Here is a 15,181-nt window from a genome sequence, read left to right on the forward strand (position 1 = left end):
TGGTCTCAAGGCGGAGGCCTTTAAGAGAACAATGACTTCAATCATTCCTCATTCCTAAAACTATCATCAACCAAATACAAGTTTCTATTAGTTTTCTTACTTTTATACTGGGGTCACCCATGACAATTTTGGCTGTTCTTTCAATGGAAATGATGTAATCCCTCAGTCTGGGCTCTGAAAGGCAAAGGGAGAAAATCTGAGGTCAGAGGTCCACTGTTTTAGGATTGGCAAAAACCTTTAGAATTAAGGAACATAACTGAAAAATCAACTGGTTTTAAGTCTTATAGGGTTCATTTTCCCCTTCTTCTTTCCCAATTTTTAACCATTTCCCTTGCTTTGTTTCCTGTAGCACTTGTTTCAACTTGCTGAAAGTTTTAGATTATTCATGGGTTCACTACATTATATACAATGAATTAGCTCTAAATTTTGTAAGACTACTTTGTATTTCTATCTGCTGACCCGGAGATAAATAATAGTGCTAACTGGATTAAAAAAAAACTGTAATATTGTATACCAAATAATTTCCCATATTTTATAGAATCCAAGAAGTTTGCAGTTTTATAACCTACTATCATTTTACTCTACATCCAGAGAAAAATAATAAGGATAGTTATAACTAAAGAAGCTATTAATTTAAAGACACACTAGATATTATGAAAATATATGCTAATTGTAAGTAATGGGAATTGGTGACTCATTAAATTCCATTGTTTTCTGAATGTACCAATCTGTAGAGAATTGTTTCATACACTCACCTGCCTCTTCTCTGTTATTGGGTCACTTCACCAAGCCATTGGATTTTCTAAATTCTAAATTTGATGGTCAAAAATTCTATCTACTCTTATCAATGGAATATATCCATAAACAGGAAAGAAAGAGGGTAAGTAGAAATATCTGTTTAAGCATAATAGATTGGGAGGCTGAATACAATTTTGGTGGCTCTTGGGGACAAAAAAGATTGAAAAGGCCAGGAAGACAGTTCACTTGCAGTTGATGGTATGGAAAAGACTAAAAGAAGTAAGATAAAAGTAGCGACCATGTAGGCTTATTTGCTTCTTGGGATAAAATAAACCACTCTTTGTCTCTAGTACATACCCTCAGCATTGATGGTTGATCTCAACAAAGTTAAGATTCCTATTCGAACAATCTCACTGTTGCTTCTGATTTGTGCATCAAAAAATTCAAGCAGTTCTGCAGGACTGGAATGGGCTGTCAATAGAGAAATACCAGGATTTAGCAAGTCATTTTCTATTTTTAAATTAAGCTTTATTTCATGAGTATATGTTAATTGTTCAAATAAATGACATTCACTATGCCATTTTCATATACACATATACATGATACTTGTAAGTGGGAAGAGAATTTCATGACAAGGATTGGTAAAGTCACTTGTTCAGTTGGTAATTTGATTTTTATGGTGCCCAAGCAGTTTGGTTGCTAAGAAAGCTTTCAACACCTAGGAATAACTGGGAATGTGTTCTTATTTGGAAATTAGGATCTTTGCATTTATGAAGTTATGAAAAAGTTATTAGAGTGGGCTTACAAGAAAAGGAGGAGACAGACTGGAGGGAGCCCTCACTAGTCATGGAGCTAAAGGGCTGCAGGAAACCACAAGGAGATACCGGGCTGGAGGAGAGCCATTTATTTTAGAAATTGTCAAAAGTAAAGGTAAACCAGTTCATTAGGCTGAGTAGAAGGAAGGAGTATATAGAGAGAGGGGCAACTTGAGAGAGAAGTGGAATATAGCGTGAAGGTATGCAGTGAAGTTGGAGAGACTTTTTTGGAGGTAGAGGTGTGGGAGATCTCTGTCATCCCCAGTCACTGTGCCTTGGAACTGTCTTTGTATCCTGATCCTGGGACTTTGGTATCTGCTTTACAACCAGTGGCCAGGCATTCCACTAGGGTAGAATTGAAAGTTGATGGTTCACTTGATCTGTAGTGTAAGGGTGAGAAGAAAAGAGAGAGAAGGGAGAGAGAGTGAACGGGAGGGAAGAGAGAGGAAAGAGGGATAGAGGGTAGGAAAGAGAGAGAAAAGGGGAGAAGAAGAAGGGTGGAGAAAAGAGAAAAAGATGAGGAAGAGAGAGTAAGGAAGAGAGATATAGAGAGAACTGAGGGGGCATGAGAGAAGAGAGAGATGGTGAGAGAGAGAGAAAAAGAGGAAGAGAAAGTAGAGAAAAGGAGGGAGAGTGAGGTAAGGAGAGAGAGAATGGAAAGGAGAGGAAGAGAGAGGAGAAAGAGAACTAAAGAGACATAAAAGATAACTTCAGCTCTGACACCATCTTACATAATCTCAAATACCAAGGAAAAAGTAATCTTATCCAATGGTTACTGCTCATCTTGGCTTCTCTGGGACTTTCCAGATTGAACATCTCCATCCCTTCAGATTCCCGGCTCCCCTCCCTAACTTGTGGGAAGCCAGAAAAGATTGATTGACCCCCTTCACCCCCCCCCCATGCTGTTCCTAGCGGTGGGAAGGGGGGCACAGAGTTCGGCCTGCTGCCTGTGCTAGTAACTGAAGTGACAGTGTGTCTACCCTTTGCCTCTTCATCACCTGGAGCCTTCTTCTTAACACCCACGGGATGCTGGACCTACCTAAAATGATGAAACAGCTTGAAGCTTCCACTTCATTTTCCTTAATTGGAGGCTCTGGAACTTGGCAGATCTGAAGAAAAAGGGGTATGTGTGTGGGAGAAGCGGGAGGCAGATGTTAAAAACCAGAACAGGTTAAAAAAAAAATCAAACACTCTGGCTTGAATGCCTGATCTTCTTACCTGGTGGAGTAAATGGAGAAAGATGGATTTCCTCAGGTTCCTAGGAAGGCCAATGTCATAAAAGGATGCCGCTGTCAGGATCTGTTTTAGACTCTAAAATGGAAAGGGAACACTGGTGGGTTAGGCGGAGGCTGCCCAGAAAACAGCCACAGTGCGGGACAGGAAGGCAGGTAATTACATCTTGTGAGAACAAACCCACAACCTGTTCTGACGTGACAGGTTTTGCTCAAGTGATTCTGGCTTTCTCTATTCAGTGCCCGATTAGCTTGGAATAACTCTCCACCCCTTTCTGGAGTTTCCATCACCCCTAGAGACAGCTTCTCCCTGTCCCAAGAGTTGTTTAAAGGGAGCCGCCCCAACAGCTATTTAAGTTTCCATAGACTCTTTGAGCCTTAGTATCTGCAGAAGCTTTGGGATGGATTTTCACCCCTTCTTGGGAAGCTCACCTGTGTGACATGGAAATCAGTCTCTGTGTCTTTGTACTGGTTCAGGAGCCATGGTACCTGGCTCAGGGCATATTCATGGAAGTCTTCTCTGTGCAGTAGCAGGCTCACAGTCGGACCATGGGCCTTAACTATAGCCAAAGTCTGTAGAGGCAACACACAGATACCACTATATTTTATTGTGCTTAATGAACATTTCTCAGGGTACCAGTTATTTTAGCATTCTTCCCGTCTGCCTCCCCCACCAAAAATTTTATTGTGTGTTTTCATGCAAGAAGGACTTCTGTAAAAACATTAAAAAATGCTTATGCTGCTGATGCCAGGTTCATGCCTGTAATCCTAGCTACTCAGGAGGCTGAGATGGAGAGGATCATGACTTGAAGTCAGTCTGGGCCGTAAAGTCCATAACAATCAATAATCAACCACAAAAGCTGGGCTGTATTGGAGTGCTAGCTGAATGAAAGTGAGGCCCTGCCTTTCTCATTCCTTAAAAAAGAAAAACAAACAAACAAGCAAACAAAAACGGTCCAAATTCTTCATTATGTGCCCAAGAACATTTCTCTAGTTTCATGCATCTCTGATTTTTTTTTTTTTTTTTTTTTTTTGTTGGTTGTGGGGCTTGAACTTTAGGCCTGGGCGCTCTCCTTGAGCTCTTCTGCTCAAGGCTAGCGCTCTACCACTGAGCCACCTTCCCAGCCCTGCATCTCTGCTTTCTATTGCCTTCTTCACGTCTCTTCCAAACTCTTCCAAACGTGCTCAGTCTAGGCTGCAGTGAGTTGGATTCCCTTCCCAAGCCTCCGGGGCTCAGATGCAGTGCTGTAGAATTTTCAGAGCCCATCAGGGAGTGAGTACTTCCTCTCCTTGCTCCCCTCCCACGTGTGACCTTCTTCAATTGCCTGACCCTCCCTTTGGGAGGCAGGGCCAGTAGCCAGCAAATGGAAGTACTACATTTTGTATTGAAGAAAAAGCTTCCATAGGCTTCACTTTTGCTGAAGATCTCACCATCCCTGAATGTTTTTTTTTAAAGCGTTAAAAGCTTAAAGCGTACAAGAGAAACAACTGAAAATGGAGCTCAGAGCTGAACTTTTTTATAACAATTAAGAGGATATAATTTAGTCTACGTTTAAAAGATTATAGCAGTTGAAATAAAGATTGGATTATGTATGTGAATGCTCTTTGTATTATATTCCATATGAGACACTGCACTATTTTGACATAGCCTAGTGCATATTTTCTCTGCTAATTTTATTTAATTGCGGCATTCATAGACACCAGAAATTCCGTGCCTGCTGCTTTTCCTACTTGGTGATTTGCCTACTTGCCTCAGATATGGGTTATGATATATAAGGCATGAGATAGTGAATGTTCTATTTTACTCTCCAAATTCTATTTTACTCTGTATTACTTCTCTCTATATGTTGAAATATCAGTCTCCTGAGTGTGGAGTTTGGGTTTGTTCAGTCTTTGCTACCTGATATGATGTAGGGAGTCAATAAATATTGGATGAAAGAATGAATACATGTTGATTTAAGATGGAGGGAACAATGAAAAGATTTGATACCTTTCTAAAAGAAGCTCAACCAACAGTGTCAAAACAAAACAAAATAAAACAAACCGAAAAACCTGCTTATTATCATGTCACACACACACAAAAGAACTTCAAAAGAGTCTATGCTTGCTAAGGATTTAACTACTTCAGAATGTTAGGAAAATGCCTTAATAGCTTAACGTACAGAAAGGAAATGGAACTTGAGAAGGTAGTTAAGTGCTAAGCCTTTTGTTGAGACTGAAACATTGCAATTTAATTCTAGACTAAAGAGGATCCATCCTACACAGAGGGAGATTCAGCTCAAGGCCCACTAAGGGCCCACTCACGTGCACGGGTGAGGCCAGAGGGGCCCACTTCTCCATTATGTACCGAAACAGCATGAAGATCTTGTCAGAGAGTCGGTGAGCGTCCAACTTGGGATAGGGGAAATCTCTCCAGTGGTTGACATACTTGTAAATGGCTTTGCTGAACTTCTCAAGGGCTGCATTAAAAATAATCAACCACGGACAGAAAAATATAAAGACGTGGACTATCAAATAATTTGAGAACACTATGATTAGCTAATGTGGAAGTTTCTTTCTTTTGCATATTTCTTTCTATCCATCAGATAAACATACTAAATAACTGATCAATTATCATAACTAATCATAATTGAGTAGTGATGTTAGTATGTTAGTACCTAACTGATTAGTTATGTAGTAAAAGGCAAGTTAAAAACCATTATGAGATACTACTTCACACCATTCAGAATTTATAATACTTGATATAGTTAGTGCCAAGAATTGATACAACTAAGATAAATTATTCTCTCTTCTTGCCACTGGGATTGCTATAAACTACCTTGGAAAACTCTTTGACACTCTTTATCGCATTGAATATGCATTCCATATTATCCCAAACTTCAAGTCTTCTGAATACAAACATTGCATATGCACACATATAGACCCCAAAATATTTGTACACATTTTTGATATTTTTTCCTTTCTTTTCTTTTTCTCTTAATATTTGATAATGGCCTCAAAAATAGTCCAAATATCTGCCAATTAGTAGAGTGGAAAAATTAATTGTAATTAGTGTAAACACAGAATAGGATATAAAAAGGAAAAGTGGACTACATATGTGTAGAACAATATTGAGGCAAGAGATGAAACTAATGGCAGTAGAAGTAAACACGAGAGTTCTTATCACAGGGATGTCTCAGTGCTAGACCTGAATGGTGTCTGCCCATGGATAGGTTCACTTTCTAATGATTCTTTAACCTGTTTACATCTAATTTATATTCTTCTCTGTGTTTATAATTTTTTTTTGTCGGTCATGGGTCTTGAACTCTGGGCCTGGGCACTGTCCTTTAGCTCTACCACTAGAACCACAGCACCACTTCTGGCCTTTTCTGTTTATGTGGTGCTGAGTTATCAAACCTAGGGCCTCATGCATGTGAGCCAAGCACTCTACCACTGAGCCACCTTCCCAGCTCTGTGATTTTTTTTTTTGTCAGTCATGGGGCTTGAACTCTGGGCCTGGGCACTGTCCCTCAGCTCTTCAGCTCAAGGCTAGCACTCTACCACTTGAGCCATAACACCACTTTTGGCTTTTTCTGCTTATGTGGTGCTGAGGAATCGAACCTAGGGCCTTATGCATGCAAGGCAAGCACTCTACCACTGAGCCACATTCCCAGTTGATTTTTTTGGATAAAAGAATCATTTTGGGCCTGAAAAAACCACTTGATCAACTGGTTAACATATATTTTTATCAAACATATCAATGAATAACAGTCTTTCTTTGTCCTCCTGTTATCCATTTTAATAGATGATGAAGAAAATTCATGGTTAATCCCTTGGAGAGTACTTCTTGTGCCAAGAATACTCTGGAAAAGACCCTCAGTATAATAGCTAGAGCTAGCCTGTTATCTGTTACTTTACATTCCTCTCAGAATTCCTCCCTCTAGCTACATTTTCCCGTAATTTGAAATATGTGTAGTCTCTAAACAACACTGAAGAAGGGATGGCATCTTCTCAGTCCATGGTATTCAAAACAGTACAAGATGTACTATCTGCTGATTGATCAAATGTTTAGAAGAGGATAGATAATAGAGGATAGATGGTGGATGGATAGGTGGATAGATGAACAGATGAATGAATGGGTAAATAGATCGATGGATGGTATTAAACTGTATAATGTTTCTTCAGGGGCTTTCAGGAAAAAAGTTACATTAGGACCAAAGGTTATTTAGCTGACTCTTATGGTTCAAATGTGAACAATGACCCATGTGCTCATGTATTGAATGCTTGGTCCCCAGGTGGTGGCACTATTTTGGGAGGGGATGGAAGCTTTAGTACGTGGGGTGTCATTGGAAGAAGTGAATTACTGGGGTTGTGCTTTTGGAGCAAAGGAAGAAACAACTTATCTGTTCGTAGTCTGGTCTGAAGAGAAAATGACAGAAATACTCACCAATACAGAAAGTTTGCTTCATCTGTTCGTCCTCAGCTAGCCTGAGCATGGTTTGCATGGTGAGCAGCGTCATCATCATGAAGGGAATGCTCTGGGACACTGGAGGATTGTGAGAGGAGAGAGGCATAGATTCATCTCCCACGTGGGAGAAGCATTTCCGGTCTCCTCCTAGCATCCACACATAACAAGCATGACAGGACTGCACAGGGGAAGTGTGTGCAGTTCAGAGAAAGGTGTTCTCCTTTATCCCCTCCACCCCCATACCAATTCCATGCTGCAACCAAAGAGTTATAGGTTTGAAAGGAGGCACTAGCAAGACAACCACCTGTACCTGTAGCTTAGTGACAATTGCTTATTCAGAGACATATGAGCTTCCATGTTTCCCATCCAGACTTGCCTGCAGCCCCATCAATATAACGTCCTCAAGAATATCTTTTAAATAAAGGACTGTAGAATGAAATGGTAGGAAATCTTTAACTACTGAAAATATTCAGGGGCTTGCAGAATATGACTTATGAGAAAGGTGCTTCTGCAAACACAAAACTTGATGGAGAGGAAGGTGAGGATGGCAGAGACACAGGCTAAATGCAGTGCGGGTTTATCTGTGGTCATAAATGGCTAGCTCCTCCCTTCTATCAATATATATATTTTTTCTGTCGGTCATGAGGCTTGAACTCTGGGCCTGGGCCCTGTCCCTGAGCTCTTCAGTTCAAGGCTAATGCTCTACCACTTGAGCCACAGCACCTTTTTCTGTTTTCTGGTGGTTAATTGGGGATAAGAGTCTCACAAACATTCCTGCCTGGGCTGGCTTTGAACTGAGATCCTCAGATCTCAGCCTCCTGAGTGGCTAGGATCACAGTTATGAGCCACCAGCACCCAGCTCTCAATATTCTTAACTACAATAAAAGGTAGAGACACTCTTCCTTCGGCAATTTGCTCTCATTTGGCTTTTAGACAATTAATCAGGGATAGTTGCTTCCTAGACAAAATATGGAGATTATTCCCTTTATACCATAGCTGGTTGCCAGTTCAGCCAGGGCAAGCACAACAAATTCATTTGGTAGCTCTAGAATCCGGAAGTTACTTTGTACTTCGTACATCACAGAGTTGAAATCATGTGCAGCCAGAGACACCAACACCTCACCAGCTAGCATTCTGATTTCTCTGAGGAGCTGAGGAGGAGAAGAAAAACACAGGGAAAGCAGTGTGAGTGTATAGAGGGGAAAATAGTCTATTTACTTTCCTAAGTTTGCCTAGACTTAGGATAGAAGGAGAACAAGCTATTACAAATCCATGGTAAGAAACTTTTAGGTATAAGTGGTGGGGGAAAAGAGGCTTTAGAAAACAATTCAAATAGGATTATTATAAATTTAGGGTCAACAATTGTATTCTCTTTTTTTCTTCTTTCTTTCTTTCCTCCCTCCTTCCATTCTTCCCTCCTGCCCTTGTCTCTCTCCCCCTTGTCTCTCCCCCCTCCTTCCTTCCTCCCTGCTCTTCCCTCTCCCCCTTCCTTCCTTCCCTCCTTCCTGCCCTTTCTTCTCCCCCTTTGATCATTCATTTGTTCCTTCCTTCCTTCCTTCCTTCCTAGATAGGCTTATTAATATATAGCCAGACTGACCATCAAATCCTAGTCTTCCTGCCTTAACTTCCCAACTGCTAGGGCTATAGGCACATTTGATGCATTCTTGCTAATTGGAATAATAAGCATAATATTTATGATTAAATGACACAAATTACTGTGGTTGCCAAGAAATAGGTAATAGGAAAAAGAAGTGGGTCGTGAATTGAGAACCCTGACTTTTGTGTTATCCTCATCAAATTATCTTCAGTATTGAAAATATTGGGGAGGGACTTCTGCTTTTGTTGATAGTGAGCTAAGTACTTTGTTGGTCAATGTTCCTGCCAAGAAACGTGAAAAGATAAGGACTCTATTCTAAGGAAATATACTCCTAAAAGTGAGAAATAGGTTATGAGAGAATGTAATTAATTACTGAGTTGATATCTGGGAAAGATCTGACAGTCCAGCACAGGCAGGCAGATAATGAGACAAGAAATTATATGGGAGCCAAGAAACATGGATTTTATTTACTCATTCTGTTAGTAGATAGTAGTATTATCTTTGAGAAAAAAATATAAGGATAATATTTCTCATCTAAAAGGAAGTTGGATAATATTACCCGAAAAATCTTTCTAACATTTACCTCAGTTTTCATAGCAGTGGAGAAGCAAACAAGAGTCTCTGTAACAGTGTTCAAGTGGCCTTGAAGAATGGATAAGTCATTCATTGTCCTACAAGCCACGTAATAACAGCTTTTGTGCATCACACAGATGCAGTTGATTCACTTAGAGACCCTGTTACTGGCCCTGGCCCTGACAAACCCACCATCAAGAACCAAACTTACATTGTCATCTCTCATGTCCTTAGAGGTATAATAAATCAACCGTTGGACAATTGCATCATCTAAGATGTCAGCATTCTGAACAACAGAAGTAAGATGACTGTAGATATCTTCCTGTGAAGAGAATACAAAGGTATTTGGGCTATAAAAATAAAGGAGTCAGATGAAGTACAAATAAATATCACTAAACTAAGCAATATACTTTTACTGCACAGTCGATTTTATATTGCTTACTTAGACTTTCTGAATATAACAGGCATCTTTAGGTGTCAAGGACTGATAGACCCTGAGTAAAACTAATTTTAGAATATAAACAGATATGCACTAATTTTAATACATATTTATTTATTTGTGTGCCAGTCCTGGGCCTTGAATCCAGTGCTGGGTGTTGTCCCTGAGCATTTTTGCTCAAGGTTAGTGCTTTACCACTTAAGGCTCAGCTCTACTTCTGGCTTTGCGATAGTCAGTTGGAGATAAGTGTCTCAGGGACTTTCCCACCCTAGCTGGCTTTGAACCAAAGTCCTCAGGTCTCAGTCTCCTGAAAAGCTAGGATTCAGCCATAAGCCACTGACACCAAGCTTAGGAACTATTTTTTTTTTTGGGTCCGGTCGTGGGGCCTGAACTCCGGGCCTGTGCACTGTCCCTCAGCTCTTCAGCTCAAGGCTAGCGCTCTACTACTTGAGCCACAGCACCACTTCTGGCTTTTTTCTTTTTGCTTATGTGGTGCTAAGGAATTGAACCCAGGGCCTCACGCATGCAAGGCAAGCGCTCTACCACTGAGCCACCTTCTCAGGCCCCTGGAACTTACTGTACTTAAAAAAAACCTATCTATTTTTGTTATTATAAAGGTGATATACAGAAGGCTTCTAGTATCTTTCGTTTGGACAGTGCCACCCTTTCCCTCACTCTATCTCAGTTGTTTCCTCTTGTCTTCACCCACAAGTTACATAGTTTATTGTCAACAGAGTGTCTAGTGAGAACTTGCTGCATTTCAATGACGTGATCTAATTGAAGAAAGGGACAAGCTATTGGACATTATCAATCTGTTGGCAATCATTGTTATAAACTCAGGGGAATAGAATGCCCATCACCCCAATTGCTGCTCTCACTACTCCTGATAGTATCAGGAGTGAGCCTGATACTATCAGCACACTGTAATTTCAAAAAGGCTACTCTACTGTGAAACTGGATCAGAAGGCCTTGTTCCATTCATGCCTGTGCCGAGACAGAGTTGTGAATCACTTTTTGGACAGAGCTGTAGCTCCAGTGGCTTGACCCCATCCCCATATCTGGGCTTCCCTAAATCTCTTAGGTGACTACGTTATTCTCTAGTACTTTGGAATCTTTCACAGCCTGAATCCTGAACCTCCTGGTATCACTCTGTGTCTAAGATATGAAATAACTTTTCTTGGCACTGTTCTTCAGGGACGACTCTTGAAAACTTTGAGAATAAACAGGTATAAGTCTTTGCTTTCTTCTCAGTGTTTTCAGAAACTGCCTAATCACCAGTATGTCTACCTCTTGCCCCATGCTTCATGTAACCTTTATTCATGGGGTCTTTACCATGTTCTTAGAAGTGAGCCAGGTCCTTTATCTGGAACATCTCATTAGTGATCACAATAACCCTTTGTGGTAGATGCCACACATAGACTCATTTTATAAAGGAGGAAATTGGGTCACAGAGAGATCAACGCTGATTGGTATTGAGTGGTCATGGTTCAGAATCTTAACCTCATGGTTGTGCTATTTCTACTTCTTAAGTTGTCCTACCATATGAGCACTCTGGAAGTGATTGCAGAAAGCACACATTCTTTGAAATTCTTCCTTAGAAATTCTCCTTGAGTACTTAGTGGGTTAAGAAATCATTTTCCAAGTGCTTCCAAATAATTGGAATATAGAGCTCTATTGAAAATTTAGTTCCTATTAAGAGATTTGTATAACGATCGTCAATTATGCCTATATGTTAGGATCTTTTCTGTAAGCTTCAACTATCTAGTCTTCTCATAGACTGTTCCAATCAAAACCTGTAATGCTAGGGCCTGGCTGTTAGCATTTTCCTCCCAAACTGTTAAAGATATTCTAATATTCAGTCAAGGTTGAGAATTGCTGAATTAAGAGGTAGAAACCTTATCCTTCCCAGTGAGGAAACAATGAATATTCATTAGAAGCATTTAGGTATTTAGGTGGAGTTAGATGGGCTTGTGTTTGGGCAGTACTGCTATTCTTATTTGGGAAAGTCATGCACCTTCTGCACTATTTTTCTCAGTTGTCAAATGGAAATAGAAATACCAATTTCATAAAGTTGTGAGGGATGAATATCACATACTACATCATTGTGTGGAAAACATAGCTAGCACACCATGTGATGCATACATGTTCAGTCAAATGTAGTTTTATTATTTGGATGTTGAGCTCTGAAAAATCTTTGATTTTCAGAGGAATTTTGTAGTTGTAAAATACCACTGATAAGTACAAGTGACCTTTTGGTTTGGGAGTTTTGAAAAGAACCCTTAAATTATAAAAGAGTATATTCTACCTCAAATGTTAAAGTCTGACATCTTCTTCCACTTCTGCCTATAGAAGATTATGAACCCTGTATCATTTGCAAGCTGCTGGAAGCAGGCATAATGATTACTGAAGTGCTAATGATATTGCTTCACCTGTACAGTGACTTCCATTAAAACTGGATTTTCTGACAAAGTCTAACACTACACGAGAAGCCCAAGAAAAACAAGGAATATTACGACAACAGAACTAGAAAAAGTGAATGGTAAAGACAGCTTTCCCAATTTGCAATTTGCCTTACCTTGTTATTATCTTCCTTGTTCAGCATCCCAAGAGTGAGGTTAATATCTCCAAACAGCTCTATAAAGCAAAAAAGTTAAAAAAATACATTGATATGTCCTCTTGTTAATTATGTTGCAATAGTCAAAGACATTTCATTTGCTCCTTACCCCTACTCTTCATCCTTTCTTTGCTTACTAGTTCTTTTTTTTTTTTTTTGTCAGTTGTGGGGCTTGAACTCTGGGCCTCGGCGCTGTCCCTCAGCTCTTCAGATCAGGGCTAATGCTCTACCATTTGAGCCACAGTGCCACTTTCGGTTTTCTGAGTGGTTTCTTGGAGATAAGAGTCTCATGGACTTTACTGCCTGGGCTGGCTTTGAACAATGATCTTCAGATATCAGCTTCCTGCATAGCTAGGATTGCAGGTGTGAGCCATTGGCACCTGGCTTGCTATTTTTTTATGGTAGAAATTGTATGTTATTCATATTTCATATCTCTGATGTATTTGAACATGCTTAGCAATTGTTTCAAAACCTAAGTTGCTGGGTTTCTACTTATCTTTCCAGTCAAGTGTGTGTCATCTTGTATCTTTTTCAACTAGGACTGCTTCTAAGTATCAAGGAATAAATCCCTTACTCCTGTCTTGAGTAGTGGTGATATATATCTTCTCTTTGCAGCTCTTTCCCCCCTACTGCCCTCTTTTTTTTGTGCTAGTATTGTGACTTGCATGCTGGGCTTCATGCTCTTGCTTGTTTTCTTTTGCTCCTGGCTGGTACCCAACTACTTGAACCATGCCTCCTTTTCTAACTTTTTGCTGGTTAATTGGATTTGCCTCACTCTTCCATTTTTATTATCTCCTTTGTCTTCCTCTCTACTCAGATCCTCCTTCCCTTCGCCTCTATCTATGTTTCTATCTTCCAGGTGGTATTCTGGTCCTGTGGTCATGAAACCTTGCTTTCTCCTGATAGAAACCTTAGATCTTTGCCTTTCAAAACTTTCCAGAAATGAATGATCCTGAGAAAATATTCTAGATAACAATAGTAGCAGCAGCAGCAGCCACAAAATTAGATTCAAAATATGAGCAATTTCAGGCCAATGGCAGGTAGGAGATGCTTTGGAGATGGAGATGTCCCATGAATATGTAACTCAAACAGATTTGCAAAGAAGAAAGGCAGCCATATTTGAAAACTGGAGGAAAATATTCTCAAAGGATGCTTTCAACATTAAACAAGAAATTTCCTTTCTTTGATATTTAGGCTTTTCTCTCTCTCTCTCTTTTTGATTACAGATTTTTAAAGCAGATGTTCTATTACTTGTCTTTTACAATCAACCTGGCTTTATCATTTTGAAGTAAAGAGAGAAATGATTTTTTCTTTAGTAAAATATTTCACACTGTTATGCTAAGGTCGCAGGACCCCCCATAAGAAGACCACTGAGAGTCAGACTCTACAGCTGTTTTATTTAAACAGGCTGCAGCTCGGGCCTCGTCCTACACTCCGACACAGCGGAGCCCAGGAGGAGAGCCCAGAGCCAAAGATTTGCAGGGCTTATAAAGGCACACAGTCAACCAGGTGTTTTGATTATCACCACAGAAACAAGCTAGACAGAAACAAGCAACACATGGTGGTCACTGCCTCAAACTTTAACCTTTCAACACATCTTTGAGGTATACAGGCCTTCACCTTCCACAATAACACATGAGCACCCCTCACCGAAAAACAAAACAAAACTGCAATAGGCCTAGGATTACACAGACACAAAACACACAGCAGAATCCTAACTCCTTATGATGTAGTGATACTTACCTGTGGTTTCTTCCATGCTGTAGGTTATGTCCTGGCTGTTTTATTCTTTCTAAGAGACAGCACCTAAGTATCAGAAATAGTAAGGCTAAAAAAAAAATCAACAAAGCAAGTTGGCAAGTTCTTCATATAAGGTTCACATAAGATTCCCTAAATGAATGTCCCTCCTCCAATTGATGGGCCTGGTGATCTGGGAGCTTTCAGTGATGGGTTTATTGGTGAGGATGCTGCTGCTGAATTCTTCTACTATGACATTTTCTGGCTTCAGAGCTCCTGCTGACCAACAAAATGGCTGCATCTCACCAAATATTGTTCCTTTGATGTACTTGAGGAGGAAGGAATTAGAGACTAGGACTCAAACTGTTTTTGTAGATCAGAGGAAATCCTCTCCCCAAATTTGGGTCCATTGATCACAAATTTAGGAATGGTTTCAGGAGTCACTTTACTGGCCTGATGTTGGTAAAGCCTTTAGGTGATCTTGTTGATTGTTCTATTTGGTGAAGGGCAGTCACACAAACTGGGCATGCTCAGTGGACCGGAATGCCCATCGGGGCAGTTGCATAGAATGACCAACTGACACAGTAGCAAAGCCAAGCTTCCTCTGCCTTCCTCCCCACTACGCTCTTACAGACTTGGTCAGGATCTTGGCCTTATCCCAGGAGTAGGCTCTTTCTCCAGCTCTGTTATCACTGTTGGTCTTCAAATCATTTTTGTACAATTTTTTTTAGCTAAAATGCTGTCAATTTTACTAGCATACACCTCAATCTGATGACTCTTTTTTAGTATATTTTTATTGTAAAGATACTGTACGGAGGGGGTTACAGATACATGAGTAAGGTAAAGAATACATTTCCCTGATGACTCTTCACTGTAAATCTGGTTGGTTATAATCTGGTTCATGGCAGATGATAGAAAAGGGAGGGGTACTAACAATCTATAGACTGCAAGATGCCAAGGGGAAATTCGCTTTTTCTAGGGCTTTCTAG

At 40.2% G+C, this 15,181-nt stretch overlaps 1 protein-coding gene across 3 annotated transcripts in view; it reads right to left on the reverse strand.

Moving 5' to 3' along the window:
- Positions 1-14,722, reverse strand: part of Mroh2b (maestro heat like repeat family member 2B) — a 67,652-nt gene extending 52,930 nt beyond the window's left edge. For 2 of the 3 annotated variants that reach the window (XM_070041103.1, XM_070041102.1), the window contains exons 1-11: positions 14,199-14,722; positions 12,417-12,475; positions 9,614-9,724; positions 8,224-8,383; positions 7,212-7,310; positions 5,090-5,244; positions 3,218-3,358; positions 2,772-2,864; positions 2,593-2,662; positions 1,096-1,209; positions 101-174 (exon numbers count right to left, since the gene is read on the reverse strand). In XM_070041103.1, coding sequence (XP_069897204.1) covers positions 101-174; positions 1,096-1,209; positions 2,593-2,662; positions 2,772-2,864; positions 3,218-3,358; positions 5,090-5,244; positions 7,212-7,310; positions 8,224-8,383; positions 9,614-9,724; positions 12,417-12,475; positions 14,199-14,214 — 1,092 coding nt within the window. In that variant the 5' untranslated portion in view covers positions 14,215-14,722. Of the gene's footprint in view, positions 1-100; positions 175-1,095; positions 1,210-2,592; positions 2,663-2,771; positions 2,865-3,217; positions 3,359-5,089; positions 5,245-7,211; positions 7,311-8,223; positions 8,384-9,613; positions 9,725-12,416; positions 12,476-14,198 lie in introns of those variants that run through there. The other variant, XM_070041104.1, reaches the window with a different exon arrangement.
- Between the last annotated feature and the right edge of the window lie 459 nt (positions 14,723-15,181).

Source organism: Dipodomys merriami, unplaced genomic scaffold, assembly GCF_024711535.1.
Source record: "Dipodomys merriami isolate MVZ:Mamm:240054 unplaced genomic scaffold, mDipMer1.0.p SCAF_30, whole genome shotgun sequence".
Taxonomy (NCBI): domain Eukaryota; kingdom Metazoa; phylum Chordata; class Mammalia; order Rodentia; family Heteromyidae; genus Dipodomys; species Dipodomys merriami.